This window comes from Telmatherina bonti (genome assembly GCF_933228915.1).
Source record: "Telmatherina bonti genome assembly, chromosome: 11".
Lineage (NCBI taxonomy): Eukaryota > Metazoa > Chordata > Actinopteri > Atheriniformes > Telmatherinidae > Telmatherina > Telmatherina bonti.
Window position 1 is genome coordinate 10,947,654 of NC_136629.1, and position 17,995 is coordinate 10,965,648.

The following is a 17,995-nucleotide window of genomic DNA, read 5'->3' on the forward strand; positions in this document are numbered from 1 at the left end:
AATGGACAGAAGAGAAAACTGGAGACATGTGGATCTCTGGTGATGGTTGGCCTTGAAGCCCACGCTGCAGCAGTTTGGACCAGATGGAGACTTTTATTTATAATTTTAAATAAAAGAACCAAAACAAATTGATACAAAAACAAATAGAAGTGGACCCAAATATCATCTGCAATTATCACAGTACATGGATTCGAAATAAGAAAAAATAGGCTATTCATGTATTTTTTTTTAATAAGAATTTATTTTCAAACAAATAAATTACAATAATAATATTAATTAATGACAACATTGATATAAAATGGATTTAAAAATCAGGTAAATCAATAAAAAAAAATTAATTAGATATTAAGAAATGAAATAAGAAAAATGACAGAAGTGGTTTGTGCAATATGATTAAAAATAAAATAAGGCGAAGCTCTTGATCTACCAGTCGATCTACGTTCCTACTCTCACCTATGGTCATGAGCTGTGGGTCGTGACCGAAAGAAGGAGATCTCGTATACAGGTGGCTGAAATGGGTTTCCTCCGCAGGGTGGCCGGGCTCTCCCTTAGAGATAGGGTGAGGAGCTCGGTCATCTGGGAGGAGATTAGAGTAGAGCCGCTGCTGCTCCGCATTGAGAGGAACCAGTTGAGGTGGCTGAGACATCTGGTCAGGATGCCTCCTGGACGTCTCCCTGGTGAGGCGTTCAGGGCACGTCCCTCTGGGAGGAGACCCCGGGGAAGAACCAGGACACGCTGGAGGGGATTATATCTCTCGGCTGGCCTGGGAACGCCTTGATCCCCCGTAGAAGATGGATGGATGGAATAAAAATAAGTTTCAACTTATTTTTACTGCTACTGGTCCGGTTTTTTTTAAATGTCAAAACTATTTGTTTTTGTAAAAAAAAAAAAAAAAAAAAAAAAAAAAATATATATATATATATATATATATATATATATGTATAACGCTGTGTTAATTTTTTATCGTTTCTTGTTTTGTTTTGTTTTTTTTAAAAAATAAAGCTAAAGCTGTTTCAAGTGGGGTCGACAGAAAATCCGACACGTCCTGAACGCATCGAGAGAAACTCACCCTGCTTTCGTCATCACGCAGCGCGACGTAGCGGCCGTCTGACCAATGAGGTGTGGAGCCTGCAGCTCAGGAAAGAAGCAGATGATATGGCAGCTTTGAGAGCGACCAGGTGGAACTTGCTTTGTTTCCGCGGCTAAACGTCTGCAATGAAAACCGTCTGAGTCCCGGACAGTCAGGCCGGCTGCTCGAAATGATTTACCTAATACTGGTTTCCGCCTTCTGCGGGGCGCTGGTCACGTTGGTGTTGCAGTTCTTGCTCATATACAGGAGGAACCCCGAGCCTATAGGCAGGAGCGTCCAGTATGTCAAAGTGGTGCCCGACAACGCACTGAAGGATTACTTTAATACCCCGCAAGCCGAACCGAGCCAGCAGCAGCAGCCGGACAGCACCGCATCTGCTGCATCCAGACAGCCCGAGGCCGGCGTCACAAAGCCGCAGGACGCGGCTGTCAGCGGCGGCAGCCCCAAGCAGCAGCCGCCGCTTGGCGAGCACATCGATGCGGGCAAAGCTGAAACATGCAATTTCCTAAACGCTATCTTTCTGTTCCTGTTCAGAGAGCTGCAACACACCCCTGTGGTCCGACACTGGCTCACCAAGAAGATAAAGGTGGAGTTTGAGGAGCTGCTGCAGACCAAGACGGCTGGCCGGTTGCTGGAGGGGCTCAGCCTCCGGGACATTTCCCTGGGAAACTCTCTGCCGGTCTTCAAAACGGCCAGACTCATGAAGCCGGTCCACCTGAACGACGACGGCATGCCGGAGGAGCTCAACTTCGAGGTGGACATCGAGTACAACGGCGGCTTCCACCTGGCCATAGACGTGGACCTGGTCTTTGGAAAGTCTGCCTACCTTTTCGTCAAGATGCGGCGCGTGGTGGGCAGGCTGAGGCTGCAGTTCACGCGCATGCCCTTTTCCCACTGGTCCTTCTCCTTCCTGGAGGACCCGCTGGTGGATTTTGAGGTGAAGTCCCAGTTTGAGGGCAGGCCTTTGCCCCAGCTCACGTCCATCATAGTTAACCAGCTGAAGAGGGTGATCAAGAAGAAGCACACCTTGCCCAACTACAAGATCAGGTAGGTCAGCAAAACAACATTGTTTACAAACAAACACAACCTGGAATGTTAGCTGCAAACCCACAGGTCCTGTTTGCTGCTGCTGGAAGAGTTAGCCTTGTCAAGATAGTTTGAGTTCAAACAAGTGAAATAAAGAGGTTTGTATTCAGTTAAATGCACATCTGAGACTATTAGGTATACTTCTAGCACCAAGACGGACCCCCATTTCCCCCCAGAACTGCCTTAATTCTTGGTGTGACATACCGAACAAGGTGTTGGAAACATTCCTCAGAGGTTTTCTCCATGTTGACACGAAGCATCACGCAGTTGCTGCACATCATGATGAGAATCTCCCGTTCCACCACATCCCAAAGCTGCTCTGTTGGATGTAGATCTGGTGACTGTGGAGCCGTTGGAGGACAGTGAACTCATCGTCATGGTGGAGATGATGTGAGCTTTGTGACATGGTGCATCATCCTGCTGGAAGTTTCCATCAGAAGATGCTACACTGTGCTCAGAAAGGGATGGACATGGTCAGCAGCAGGACTCAGGTAGGCTGTGGAGGTTAAACCATGTCGGTATTGAGGGAACGAAACAGCCTGTTTCCACCAAGGGGTCATATCAGCCGCACAGCCATAGATGTGAAAAGAACGGATCTTCTGGTGATCTTCTCCGGTTTTTGCTTGTGGAGATGATTAAAAATACGTACCGAGACCTGTTGATGGAAGAGTGGCCAGTATGGGTGGACATGCTTTCATGCTTCCAGCAGATTCTGATCCTACCATGTGAATGTGGAGCTGAACTGGAGACTCATCAGACCAGCAACGTTTCTCCATCTTCTATTGTCCAGTTCTGGTGAGTCTGTGTGAATTGTAGCCTCAGTTTCCAGTTCTTACTGACAGGAGGGAACCCGCTGTGGTCTTCTGCTGCTGGAGACCATCTGCTTCATGGTTGGTAGATATCTGCTTCAGTTCCGGTCCAGACAGCTGCTCCTCGCTGGAGATTTTCTCTTCTCCAGACCTTCTCTGGAAACTCCAGAGATGGTTGTGTGTGAAAGACCAACAACCATGCTGCGTTCAAAGTCACGTAAATCTCCTTTCTTCCTCATCATGATGCTCAGTCTGAACTTCAGCAAGTCGTCTTCGGCGCGTCTGCTTTGTGATTGGCTGGTTAGATATTTGTGTTGACAGAAAGTTGAACAAGTGGAGCTGACTGAGTGGACGGTGAGCAAATATTCATCATCATTCTCTCATTGCAGCTCTGAAGTTCATTCATTCATTTGTTTTCTGTAGCGTTTAGTCTGATTAAGGCTCGCGGGGAGCTGGACCCTATCCCAGCATATCTTCCTGGTATTTTCCTGCTGTAGTTGGTGGAAAACTGTTTATATTTTTATAAAAAGAAAACAAAACAGCCTCAGATGAAGCCAAAAGGTCAAGTCCTGAGCGGACAAGCCAGAGAGAGAGACTCAGCCAAAGCTTAGAAAAGCTCATTAATTATAAAACAACAAGAAAAATACAGCATGAGAGTAGAAACAAAAATAGAAACTCTTAAAGATCAAAGTAGATGGATGTTGTACGGTAACGGATGTAAGTTACACAACTTCTGTTGGGTTGGGGGGGTCGGACTCCACCAAACATCTGGTTATATGAACCCTTCTGTCCTGTTTGGGCCTTTTTATCCATGTTTTATTTTCTTACTGCTGAGATGAGTTTATGCAACAACTCTTCTTCTTTGGCTTTTTTCTCTCACACGACTTTTCTACTCCGCTGATGCAACGTGGAAAAACTCGGGACACCTTTGTGGCCGACGATGTCCAAACATAGAAAAATGCTATAAAATCCTCACACATTAAAAGTTTTTTCTACTTTTTTCATAAATCCCTGAAACGCCTTCAGACCTGTCAAACAAAACCCCCAAATAGTTATTATATATATATATATATGTATATATATATATTTTTTTTTTCTTTTTTTTTTTCTTGTTAATATTTTTTTAAAGGCCAATTTGAAAATTTGAATGATTAATTATTCATTAAAATGCACAAACTATGAATTATTTTCATTATAATAAAAATCAGGGGCTGGGTTTTAGCTGACTGTGTTAAAGATCAGTTAATTAATCAGATCGCATTAATATGTTTTATGAAGCTTCATATTTTCCCTCTTTGTGGCCAAAACTCCCCATTTATTCTCATTTTAAACTCAGTTATTTCTATTTAATATAATTTTTAATATTATTCATTCTTTAACATCAGCATTTCATGTGGAATAAAAGTTGAGACATTTTTACTGGGTCCCACCAGATTTAACTGGTTTCTCTTTGTAGCCTGATGCTGAACATGTTGGTATTTTTGCATTTTCTCCATGAAGGTCTCCAGAACTGATATTCTGCTCGATATTGGGGAAAATCTGACTGATATTTTCTACTACCCCTGAGATATTTTGCGATATGAAATCGTTCAGGAATTCTCAGAGCTGACTTGAAGAGCGCTTTAAGTCACGCTGCTCTCCTGCCATCTTGTTGGGGGTGAACATGTGCTGATCTTACTACTAGTAATTGGATATTACCGTTAGGTCTGGGCGATTAATCGGATTTTAATCTCAACTACGATCTGGGTTTTCAACGATCATAATAATAAAAGGGTGTGATTATTTTTCTCTCTGCAGTTTCCTCTCCATCTGTCTTCAGCTGCTAATCGAGCGTCTCTGGCGTTGCAGCGCTGTGCTGTAAACTCCTCCCACAGCCGCTTTGCTTTCATTCAGACACTGTTGCCAACTTGGCGACTTTCTCGCTAAATCTGGCTTTTTTTGTTAAAAGCAACAAATCTAGCAGCTTTTACTGGAGTTATTAGAGACTTTTCTGGTGTTGTGGCGACTGACTTGAAGACACATATTGTTCTGCAGTTACTGTAAGGAAGGAGCAGCGGGAGCCTCTCCCGTCCTAAAGCACTCCCAGGCGGCCAGTCTCAGTCGGCTCCGGCTGCAGGTCCATGTAGAATAACTGCAGTAGGTTGTGGAAGTTCACCTAAACATAGTTTATACCATTGTCAGTGACAACTGGCTGCATTATTTTCCTATACATAGTTCGGCGAGTTAAACACTGTAATATCCCTCTGTTACGGGGCGTTACCATAGCAACGCGTTAATCAGCTGGTTCAGATCAGCCGTCTTTTAACAGGTGAATGAGAGAAACGCGCTGCAGCCTGACAGCGGTTGTTTGGCATAAAACATACATCCAGGCCAACGTAAAATAGTTCCTATATAAGCCGTAAAAGCGGATTAAACAACTTGGAACCGTACATTAGACGGTTATAATGCACGACACGGAGTCTAGAACACCACGACGCGCAGCGTTGTTTATAAATACTGGATAATTGTGTTAAATAATCGAGATCTCAATTTCAGTCAAAATAATCGTGATTATAATTTTTGTCATAATCGAGCAGCCCTAATTACCGGTGTTTATTTTGTCTGGATTTGATGGTTTACTAGTATTTATTGTACTCGGACCTGAATAAATGTATCTCACTGTTTTGTTTACGACTGCTCACATCGGAGAACTCTTAAATAAAAATGGACGGGTAATCCGTCTACGTCTGCAGGTCGTAGATGGACAGATGAACATGAGTTCATTTTCTTCCTACATTGCAGGACCTGCGTATCTTACTCAGGACCTGAGTATTGATCATCACGATGATGATGCTATGTTGTTTGGCTCTAGCTGATTCTACCTAAAATACACAAATGATATTGATTAATTGATTCCTTTATTTCCAACAGTAGTTAGTTTATAACTCAAACATAGATACAATTATTTGTATATCACAACCATTTTCTGCACCTGCAACATTATTTATTATTTATTTATTTATTTATTTATTCAAAGCAACAAAGTTGACTAAAGTCCAACAATGTGAAAAACTGAACACTATTAAAACAAATGGCATAAAAAGAACATTAAAAATTGAATTACTGGTAAATAAAATGGCAAACTGAACTAAAAAGCAAACTGAAATCAGATCAAAATGTCAACCAGTCACTGTGTACAAAAGTCCAAAGTGAACAGATGAGTTTTTAGCAGAAATAAATAAAATAAAATAATATGAAGAGGAGGCCTGTCTAATATAAAGGGAGCTTGTTCCATGGTAAAGCCCCGCCCCTCTGAATCCTGCTAGTCTTGGCCACACTCAGGTGCAGAGCAGGGGTGTCCAGGTCCAGTCTTCAAGGGCCACAATCCTACAGGTTTTTCATGTATCCTCACTCAAACACACCTGACTCAAACTAGGTGTGGAGCAAGTATATAGAAAGCACAAATTGAACCCGGCGTAATCTGGCCTGTAACCAGTCATAATGCGTTTTGGACTCCATATGACAGTGGAACACATGAGAACTGCCAATCCCTTAGACATGGCGTGCCCAAAGTCGGTCTTCGAGGGGCCTCTGTTCTGCAGGTTTCCAATATACCCCTGTTCCAACACACTTGGCTTCCATTAAATGGATCCAACAGCCAATGAGGTTCTGCACAATGACGGATGAGTTTGAGTCAGGTGTGTTGGAGCAGAGACTCCCTCAAGGACCGGAGCTGGGCACCCCTTCCCTAGACAAACAGAGATGTTTTGTATATTAAATAGGACGTGAACCATTCAGGAGCCACACTTTTAATGCCAAAACAATGTTTTTAAACACAATAATAAAATATGGTGATCAGTATCAAACGGAGCAGGTAAATCCAGTAAAATGAGACAGTCACTGGAATCGCATGATAAAATAAACATCATGGGAAACTCCTAAAAGTGCTGCTTCAGTACTGCCCATTGCTTTAAATCCATGTTGACCCATCTCTAGATCAGTGTGCTTGCTGAGGTGTGAAATTATCTGAACATAAAGAATTCCATCCAAGGCTTTAGATTAAAAAAAAAAAAAAAAAAAAAAAAAGGCAATTTGGAAATTGGAAAGTTTGAATCTAGTACAAGTATTTTGAGAAGTGGGTACGGAACCATGTTTTACATGTTTGGGAACAACTTGTGAGGTGAGACTGGCATTAATAGTGGTTAAAATTACTGAGCCCACACACCGTAGAAAGAGGCTCTTTCAACGGGGATGGGGAACAGCATCATGGAATGAACCTGAAGGCTTTCGGTGACCCACCACTCGCCGAGCAACGGAATCAATCATATTGCAATCAAACCTGGGATTTGCTGCGCTAGGTTTTATTAGGTAATGGTTCCAACTTGTGAGATCCCACTCAATCATTTAAATTTTATTTAGAAAGCAAGTCCTTCATATGATGGGAAAAATTTGCACAATGCAGAAAACAAAACTGTTTTAAGTTGATGTTCTTTCACTTTCAGGTGCTTTTTCTGTTTGTTCTTGTTAAACATATCATACATCTGAGTCAGAAAAAACACAATCAGCCTCAAAATGGTAGATAAAGTAGCTGAAATGTAGATGTGAAAGCTTGGTCCGTCTATCCATCTACCCATCCATTCATCCAACCGTCTGTCCATCCATCTATCCATCCATCCATCCATCCATTCATTCATCCATTCATCCACTCATCCAACGGTCCATCCATCCATCCATCCATTCATCCATCCAACTGTTCATCCTTCATCCATCCATCCATCCATCCATCCACCCACCTATCTATTCATCCATCCATCCACCCACCTATCTATTCACCCATCCATCCATCCATCCATCCATCCATCCACCTATCCATTCACCCACCCATCTATTCACCCACCCATCCATCCATCCATTCACCCACCCATCTATCCACCCACCCATCCACCCATCCATCCATCCATCCACCCACCTATCTATTCATCCATCCATCCACCCACCTATCTATTCATCCATCCATCCATCCACCTATCTATTCATCCATCCATCCATCCACCTATCTATTCACCCATCCATCCATCTACCTATCCATTCACCCACCCATCTATCCATCCATCCGTCCGTCCATCCATCCATCCATCCATCCATCCACCTATCCATTCATCCACCCATCTATTCACCCACCCATCCATCCGTCCATCCATCCATCCATCCATCCATCCATCCATCCATCCATCCATCCATCATCCAGATTCTTTCACAACAGTGTAGTTGTCAGATTAATGGCAGAGAAATCTTAAAAAATCTATATTTTATCGTTGTTTGGCTAAAATGTGAATGTTTTCCATCTTCACTCTGGTGAATGCAGCAGCTCTGTTTTGTTGTTGGTCTCGATGTTTGCAGAAACCTCCACACACTGCAGAACCTTCCTCCACTTCTTTCAGACTCCCACATGCCTCCCAGCAAACACCAGTCCAGATGTCATGTGAGATTCTTTTCAATAGTTGCTTTCTCTCTGCTAGAGCTGCAAGTGCTGAGGCCTCCAGGAAGCACGAACAAATTCACATTGTTTTTTATTCCAATTTCAACCAACCGCTGACAAAAGCATCCCAGTTCTGCATTTCAATTCACTTCTGTTACGTTCAACTTTATTTATATGGAGTTGCTTCACAACAAAAAGTCAAGTTACTTTTACGGACACAGTCCAGTTTATTATAGTCCAGTTTTGATCCAGTTAAAACAAATCTCTCACGTGATCCATAATAGTCCGATTTATATCTTCACAAAAACCTAATTATAAAAATAATGACACTGCTAAGCAAAACCTTCCCCAGGAACAGGAACAAAAACCTCCAGGAGAACCAGGACCAGGAACAAAAACCTCCAGGAGAACCAGGACCAGGAACAAAAACCTCCAGGAGAACCAGGACCAGGAATAAAAACCTCCAGGAGAACCAGGACCAGGAACAAAAACCCCCAGAAGAACCAGGACCAGGAACAAAAACCTCCAGGAGAACCAGGACCAGGAATGAAAACCTCCACCTGAACCCTAATCCTGCATTAGAACCAGATCCAGAAAGGAAAAACCTGCATCAGAACCAGATCTAGGAAGAAAAACTGCATCAGAACCAGACCCAGGAAGAAAAACCTGCATCAGAACCAGATCCAGGAAGAAAAATCTGCATCAGAACCAGATCCAGGAAGAAAAATCTGCATCAGAACCAGAACCAGGAAGTAAAACCTCCTACAGAACGAGGACCAGGAAGTAAAACCTCCTACAGAACGAGGACCAGCAGTGTAAGGTTGGATGTTCTCCAGCAGCGTCTGAGTTTATGTGCAGCTCAGTCAGGTGTCGAGTTTTCTCCGACAATTTAAAAACGTTACACATAAATTAATTTAACGAAACTGTCATTTAATAAACAATCCTAATTCCACATTCTGGCTGAAAATCTGTTATTTAATCATTGGAATTAAACGTAGACTTCATGTCTTGTTCCCTTTCCAGCTCAGAACTCATAAAAAGGAAAGAAAGTGTCCATGTTTTCAGCATCAGGCCAAGCAGGATTTAGGCATCTTAAAAAACATTATTTTAGGACTGCTATCAGAAACATACAAAAAAATGGTCAGCCCAGCTGCCGTCCATCCTCCCACCTCTGAGCCAGAAATCCACTTCTTATAAAATCCCCACCTTCATAAAATACATGCAGAGTAGAGCTGAGGAAACTGGAAACAACAGGATGTAATGTGACCACATCGGTTCAACAGTCCTGATGTTTGCTAGTAGTACAGCTCTAGTACAGCTCTAGTACAGATGTAGTACAGCTCTAGTACAGATGTAGTACAGCTCTAGTACAGATGTAGTACAGCTCTAGTACAGCTCTAGTACAGATGTAGTACAGCTCTAGTACAGATGTAGTACAGCTCTAGTACAGATGTAGTACAGCTCTAGTACAACTGTAGTACAGCTGTAGTACAGATGTAGTACAGCTCTAGTACAGATGTAGTACAGCTCTAGTACAGCTCTAGTACAGATGTAGTACAGCTCTAGTACAGATGTAGTACAGCTCTAGTACAGCTCTAGTACAGCTCTAGTACAGATGTAGTACAGATGTAGTACAGCTCTAGTACAGCTCTAGTACAGCTCAAGTACAACTGTAGTACAGCTCTAGTACAGCTCTAGTACAACTGTAGTACAGATGTAGTACAGCTGTAGTACAGATGTAGTACAGATGTAGTACAGCTCTAGTACAACTGTAGTACAGCTCTAGTACAGATGTAGTACAGCTGTAGTACAGCTCTAGTACAGATGTAGTACAGCTGTAGTACAGCTCTAGTACAACTGTAGTACAGCTCTAGTACAGATGTAGTACAGCTGTAGTACAGCTCTAGTACAGATGTAGTACAGATGTAGTACAGCTCTAGTACAACTGTAGTACAGCTCTAGTACAGATGTAGTACAGCTGTAGTACAGCTCTAGTACAGATGTAGTACAGATGTAGTACAGCTCTAGTACAGCTCTAGTACAGATGTAGTACAGATGTAGTACAGCTCAAGTACAACTGTAGTACAGCTCTTGTACAGATGTAGTACAGATGTAGTACAGATGTAGTACAGCTCAAGTACAACTGTAGTACATCTCTAGTACAGATGTAGTACAGCTCTAGTACAGCTCTAGTACAGATGTAGTACAGATGTAGTACAGCTCTAGTACAGCTCTAGTACAGATGTAGTACAGATGTAGTACAGCTCTAGTACAGATGTAGTACAGCTCTAGTACAGATGTAGTACAGCTCTAGTACAGATGTAGTACAGATGTAGTACAGCTCTAGTACAGATGTAGTACAGATGTAGTACAGATGTAGTACAGCTCTAGTACAGATGTAGTACAGCTCTAGTACAGCTCTAGTACAGATGTAGTACAGCTCTAGTACAGATGTAGTACAGCTCTAGTACAGCTCTAGTACAGATGTAGTACAGCTCTAGTACAGCTCTAGTACAGATGTAGTACAGCTCTAGTACAGATGTAGTACAGCTCTAGTACAGCTCTAGTACAGCTCTAGTACAGCTGTAGTACAGCTCTAGTACAGATGTAGTACAGCTCTAGTACAGATGTAGTACAGCTCTTGTACAGATGTAGTACAGCTCTTGTACAGATGTAGTACAGCTCTAGTACAGCTGTAGTACAGATGTAGTACAGCTCTAGTACAGCTGTAGTACAGATGTAGTACAGCTCTAGTACAGATGTAGTACAGATGTAGTACAGCTCTAGTACAGCTCTAGTACAGTGTAGTACAGCTCTAGTACAGCTCTAGTACAGATGTAGTACAGCTCTAGTACAGCTCTAGTACAGATGTAGTACAGATGTAGTACAGCTCTAGTACAGATGTAGTACAGATGTAGTACAGCTCTAGTACAGATGTAGTACAGCTCTTGTACAGATGTAGTACAGATGTAGTACAGATGTAGTACAGCTCTAGTACAGATGTAGTACAGATGTAGTACAGCTCTAGTACAGATGTAGTACAGATGTAGTACAGCTCTAGTACAGATGTAGTACAGCTCTTGTACAGATGTAGTACAGCTCTAGTACAGATGTAGTACAGATGTAGTACAGATGTAGTACAGCTCTAGTACAGATGTAGTACAGCTCTAGTACAGATGTAGTACAGCTCTTGTACAGATGTAGTACAGATGTAGTACAGATGTAGTACAGCTCTAGTACAGATGTAGTACAGATGTAGTACAGCTCTAGTACAGATGTAGTACAGATGTAGTACAGCTCTAGTACAGATGTAGTACAGATGTAGTACAGCTCTAGTACAGCTCTAGTACAGATGTAGTACAGATGTAGTACAGCTCTAGTACAGATGTAGTACAGCTCTAGTACAGATGTAGTACAGATGTAGTACAGCTCTAGTACAGATGTAGTACAGATGTAGTACAGCTCTAGTACAGATGTAGTACAGCTCTAGTACAGCTCTAGTACAGATGTAGTACAGCTCTAGTACAGATGTAGTACAGCTCTAGTACAGATGTAGTACAGCTCTAGTACAGCTCTAGTACAGCTCTAGTACAGCTGTAGTACAGCTCTAGTACAGATGTAGTACAGCTCTAGTACAGATGTAGTACAGATGTAGTACAGCTCTAGTACAGATGTAGTACAGATGTAGTACAGCTCTAGTACAGCTGTAGTACAGATGTAGTACAGCTCTAGTACAGATGTAGTACAGCTCTAGTACAGATGTAGTACAGATGTAGTACAGCTCTAGTACAGCTCTAGTACAGATGTAGTACAGCTCTAGTACAGCTCTAGTACAGATGTAGTACAGCTCTAGTACAGCTCTAGTACAGATGTAGTACAGATGTAGTACAGCTCTAGTACAGATGTAGTACAGATGTAGTACAGCTCTAGTACAGATGTAGTACAGATGTAGTACAGCTCTAGTACAGATGTAGTACAGCTCTAGTACAGATGTAGTACAGCTCTTGTACAGATGTAGTACAGCTCTAGTACAGATGTAGTACAGATGTAGTACAGATGTAGTACAGATGTAGTACAGCTCTAGTACAGATGTAGTACAGCTCTAGTACAGATGTAGTACAGCTCTAGTACAGCTCTAGTACAGATGTAGTACAGCTCTAGTACAGCTCTAGTACAGATGTAGTACAGATGTAGTACAGCTCTAGTACAGATGTAGTACAGCTCTAGTACAGATGTAGTACAGCTCTTGTACAGATGTAGTACAGCTCTAGTACAGATGTAGTACAGATGTAGTACAGATGTAGTACAGATGTAGTACAGCTCTAGTACAGATGTAGTACAGCTCTAGTACAGATGTAGTACAGATGTAGTACAGCTCTAGTACAGATGTAGTACAGTTCTTGTAGCAGAGAGGAGCCCAGTGCATCATGGGACGTCTCCCGGTGCATCATGGGACGTCTCCCGGTGCATCATGGGACGTCTCCCAGCAGCCTCGGCCTACAGCAGCAGGACTAAAGGGATGGATCAGGATCACCAAGCCAGACCTGAAGAAGATTTATCAGGAAGGAAAGTTTGGAGATGATGTGAAGGAAGAGAGGAGGTCTGGTTCCTGAAGCCGGACTGGGATCTGGTTCCTGAAGCCGGACCGGGATCTGGTTCCTGAAGCCGTACTGGGATCTGCTTCTTGACCCAGACTGGGATCTGGTTCCACAGAGAGGCTTTGACTGCTGAAGGTCCGACTGGAACCTTCAGGAACCAGTAGTTAATGTCCAGTCTGGGATTGAAACGACCCGATGGAAACATCTGGAACTCTGACATCCAATACTTAGGAAGAGGTTTATGTGAAGACAAGACGTTTAAAATCCATTCAGGAATTCCCAGGAAGCCGATAAGGTGAAGATAAAACTGGAGAAATATGATCTCTGATGAAGATTCATCCAAACTTCAGACGTCTTTGAGGTATGTGAGATAGACCGGACCAACACCGGTCCCAGTAGTCCTCCGCTGGTCAGCTGTACCTTCTGACGGCAGCACGACCTGACGGATCTGTCAACTGGAAAGTTGATGGTTTAGTTCCCATAGAAATACATCTTCATGCAGTTAGAGTCCTTGTTCTTCTGCAGCCTGACCTACTGAATCAGGTCACACTTTGGACTTTGGTTGAAAGCACAGCTTAATTTCATGTTTCTGTTTCCCGTATGATGACAGATTTAGTCTCTTTCTTTTTTTGTTGCAGTAGTTTAAACGCACCATTAAGGCAGTAAGAGATTGTTAACAGTGCTCCTGAATCTGAACATGCAGTGTGATCTTTGTGTAGATATACTCCAGCATGTGGATGCTGGTGATGCTCAGGAGGAAAACCTCCTGTAACCAGTCATGGGTTCATGATACAACTCTTCAGCTGAAGAGGATTGTGTCCTTAGTCATATGGAAGGTTTTCATTTTAGCAGATAAAATGGATGCGGTGAGACTTGAGGCCCTGGAGGACCATCAGTGCTCCAGCCCACCCTCGAATGGCCTGGATCTACAAACATCTTCTGTTCCTGGGAAGAGGATGTGAACGCCCCTCTGAATGTTAAACAGTCTCCATTCTTCTGGTTGGAGCTTGCTGCAGTTAGCGGCACACTCATCTGTAGGTGCAGTTTGCAGACGCTCATCCTGGCAGTAAATGTCTCATTCAATTTGGACTTTAATCATTTATTTAAACTGATGAAGTCTATGCAACACGCTACTTCAGTCATTTACTTAAAATAAGAATTTCATGCAGGACCCGTTTTTTTTTGATGATCTGAGTTTAACACGGGGTTAAAACTAGGGCTGTGACAATATGCTTTTGTCCCGATTTGATTCACATTTCTTTGGTGCCAATTCGATTTAAATTGCAATTCTCAAAATTATTCGATATAGCTGATTTTTGTTGATTAAAAACCAAAAAAAATTAATAAAACTTTCTTTTGCTAGTAATTTTTCTTGATTTCAGTTAGGAGAAAACAACCCAGTAGCCAGATCATCATTCTGCTGCTATAATGCCCGAGAAGACAAGTAAAAAGATCAATAAAACAAACAAAAAAAAAGACTATCTTATTAGATTAATTTTATTTCATTGAAATAAAATTAACCTTAGTTAAAATGTATCCATACATCCCATCTGATACTTACTTAGATGTCCTTTGGCAGTGGTTACCTCCACCAGATGCTTGTTGTAGCCATCGCCAAGCATTTTTCCTTTATTTTGGCTGCAGTTCTTCTTCTACAGTTCATTTAAAGCGTTTGGTCTCTTGGCTGAAGTGTACTCCTTTAAAAATGTTTAACATGGGTCAGAGTTTTCGGGAGGCCAGTCTAGAGGCTTAACGTTAAGGTACATCTATGTTCCCTCATGAACGGGAAAGCGACGTCTGTTTCAAACCTTGTCATACGTCACGTTAAGCTTCCATGTGTCTTTTACGTCGCCATGGCTGCTAAGGTCGGACTTGGTACACCGCTTGGTAGCGATAATTCACCGCTGAAACATTTACCTGTCCAAAGACGCTACAATGAGTAGAAGAAAAAGACCTTAAAAACGTTTCTTTGTTCTCAACTTTTTCTTCCGGTGCTTTCTGTGTGACAATTTCTGTGTCTGAACATCCAGACCATTCCCCGACCCCTTGTTTATTACATCGGCCTTGACTATAGCACATTACATAGTAGGGCTGGGCGATATGACCAAAAGCTCCTATCTCCATGTTGCTCATTTTATATCCTCATAATAATTGTATATCCGATATACATAACGATATCAAACTCTGTGTAATGTTGTGTCAGTCATCAGTTATGTGTCAGATGTTGCTTGGCAACAACAGCAGTGATCTCCTTCCATCTGGGGGAACTATGGCCATATGACGTTTCACAGGTAAATACTTGTTGCAGCGTTTTGCGTCTGGAGTTCATGATGAGCTTTCGCCTCCACTTGATGCTGCTTTTGTGGCTTTTGCTGCTTTTGCTCGTGGAGTCTATTCTTTATTCTGTATTCTTTATCCTGATTCCTGCGCAGGTGATAAAATGAGTTGTGTCGGAGTCCGTTGTTGGGACTGTGAGCTAGTCTGTTGTCGGTTCCACGTCGGTCTTGTTATATCCAAACTGCATCCAGACAGAAATTTCCGTCTTTTATGAACAAACTCATCGGTTTTGGTCGGCTGGTCATCTTTTAGTGAATTATCCTGCTCTGAAACACGTCTGCTCCCGTCTTTCCCAATGTTTGTTTATGTATTACAGCCTGCATGCCATAAAGCGCATCTTGACGTAAAATACTGCAGTAAAGCACCTTATCATGGCGTAAACACAAGCGCCTCGTATGAAAGACAGACATTTTCTATCGTCCAGACGATACATATCGTCACATCGCCCAGCCCTACTACATAGTGAACTCATTTTGTTGGCGATTCGGGCACCAAGCTGGCTAATTTCTTCTCATCCCAGATGCCGTTGCCGTGATGACTAATGGTCACCACGGCAACCACTGATGGTCACCACGGCAACCACCACACGTAATCCAAATTTTTTATTGGTGTTTTATTCTTTATTTGTTGCGTATTTATTGAATAAATGAGGACATAAAATGAATGATCTATCATTTTAATTTTTTAACCTGTTTTGACTTTCATGTCACTTGCTCCCCCTTGAGCTGCTGCCCGCAATGCATTGTGGTCTATATTGATCTGTCTAGTCACCATTGTTGCTCACTAGGATTCAAAATGCATTGCAGGTCTGCTTTGCAAACTTGTAAGAGATCTCTTTGTTTTCTTTTTCCTTTTTCCTTAAACGTTCCCAAACTTAAGACGTTTTGGTACACGTTGTTGTGGCGAACGCCATTTCTGTGTACGTTACCGTCCAGTAGAGACGCTATTGCACATGTGCGTGGCTCTTGGCAGAGATTATAATTAAGATAGATGCCTCACTTAGTTGGAAAAATGTGTCTGGCAACAATGGAATTCATTGTCATATATTTTCATTGTTGTTTTTTTGTCGACGAATCGTTGCAGCGTTTGGATAGCTGCAAATGTTTAAAAGCATTTTCATGATGAAGTTTTTTCTCTGACAGAAATCCACCGTTGCGATGTAGGATATATTTATTCTAACACAGCATGCTGGCATCAAAAGATGGAAATAGAGCTAAAACTTTACATATTTATAGTTTTAGAAATGAATTAAAGCAGAATAATTGCATCCTTTCTCTGTTGATCATCGAGCTGAGAAAATGTAGAATCTCTCACATGCAGCTACTGTGACGTTTGGACCTGAACAAACCCATAAACACACCATTCTCCCTCATCTCAGAAGCTGAATTTATTATTTCCCAGATGACAAATGTCTAATTGTGAGTCACTCCTGAATCATTTTCAGAAAAAATAAACTAATCTTTTAACGTTGAAAATTTGGATTTAAAATATTTTGTGTTGTTGGACAATCACATGAAATAACATGAAAATGATAATTACCTCACGTTCTGTTCAATGTTGGACTTGCAGGATGACTAATCATGGCTTTAGTTTGAGGCGGTCATTGTGCTTCCGCTGCAGAGACAAGCTCCACAATTTCCTCTTTAAGTCATTAAGACTTTAATATTTGAGCTGTTATTGTTAAATCAGCTTCCAAAGCACTCTATAGATCAGCACCAGTCAGGCTGAGAGGATTTGCTCGGCGCTCTCCGGAGGGCCCACCGTCACGGTGCTGTGGGAGGTCGGAGAGGCGGGCGTGAACGTGACACACGCTTAAACACCGTTAAACACAACCATTAAATGGGAGTTTTTCTGGCAGAGATACGTGTAGGAGAGAACTGCAGCAAACAGATAACACTCACGCATGTTTGGAGTTCATCACCCACAATCAGGCAGAGTGTGATGAGATGACGTAATGAAGAGCAGACTCTGAGAGGGAAAGCTGGGCCTTGGGATTTGCTGAGTGTTACAGATGGTAGTTCAGTGGAGGGGAGGGCTGGGCCTGCAGCCCACTGGAGGTAATCCAGGCATTACTGCAATCATGCAATCAGCTCCAGCTACGGGGGAATACGACAGTATGTTCAGAGTGAAATCTGCGTTGGGTTTACCCCCGGCAGCATCGTGCTCCTGCAGCCGGTGGAATGAAACACTCCTGGTTGATCCGGAAATGGGAAAAAAGAAAATCATGGTCAGAGCCTCAGATGTTGGACTCTTAACAGAGAAGTGTTCATCAACTGCACATTTACCCACAGTGTCGGCTTAACCCTGAAAAGTCCAAACCAGTAGGGCTGCTCAAAATTATCATCACGATTATTTTGACTGAAATTGAGATCTTGATTATTTAACACAATTATCCAGTATTTATAAACAACGCTGTGCGTCGTGGTGTTCTAGACTCCGTGTCGTGCGTTATAACCGTCTAATGTACGGTTTCGAGTTGTTTAATCCGCTTTTACCGCTTATATAAGAACTATTTTACGTTGGCCTGGCTGTACGTTTTATGTTTTAGAAAAATCGGTAGGCTCTGATAAGTTTTACAGGCCTTCTTCCTCCTTTCTGAACATGTAGATCACTCCTT

General features: G+C 42.3%; 1 protein-coding gene across 1 annotated transcript in view; it reads left to right on the forward strand.

Annotated features, from left to right (window-relative positions):
• The first annotated feature begins 1,135 nt into the window (after positions 1–1,135).
• pdzd8 (PDZ domain containing 8) overlaps positions 1,136–17,995 on the forward strand; it is a 56,488-nt gene continuing 39,628 nt past the window's right edge. The window contains exon 1 of the mRNA XM_079248479.1: positions 1,136–2,137. Coding sequence (XP_079104605.1) covers positions 1,260–2,137 — 878 coding nt within the window. The 5' untranslated portion in view covers positions 1,136–1,259. The remainder of the gene's footprint in view (positions 2,138–17,995) is intronic.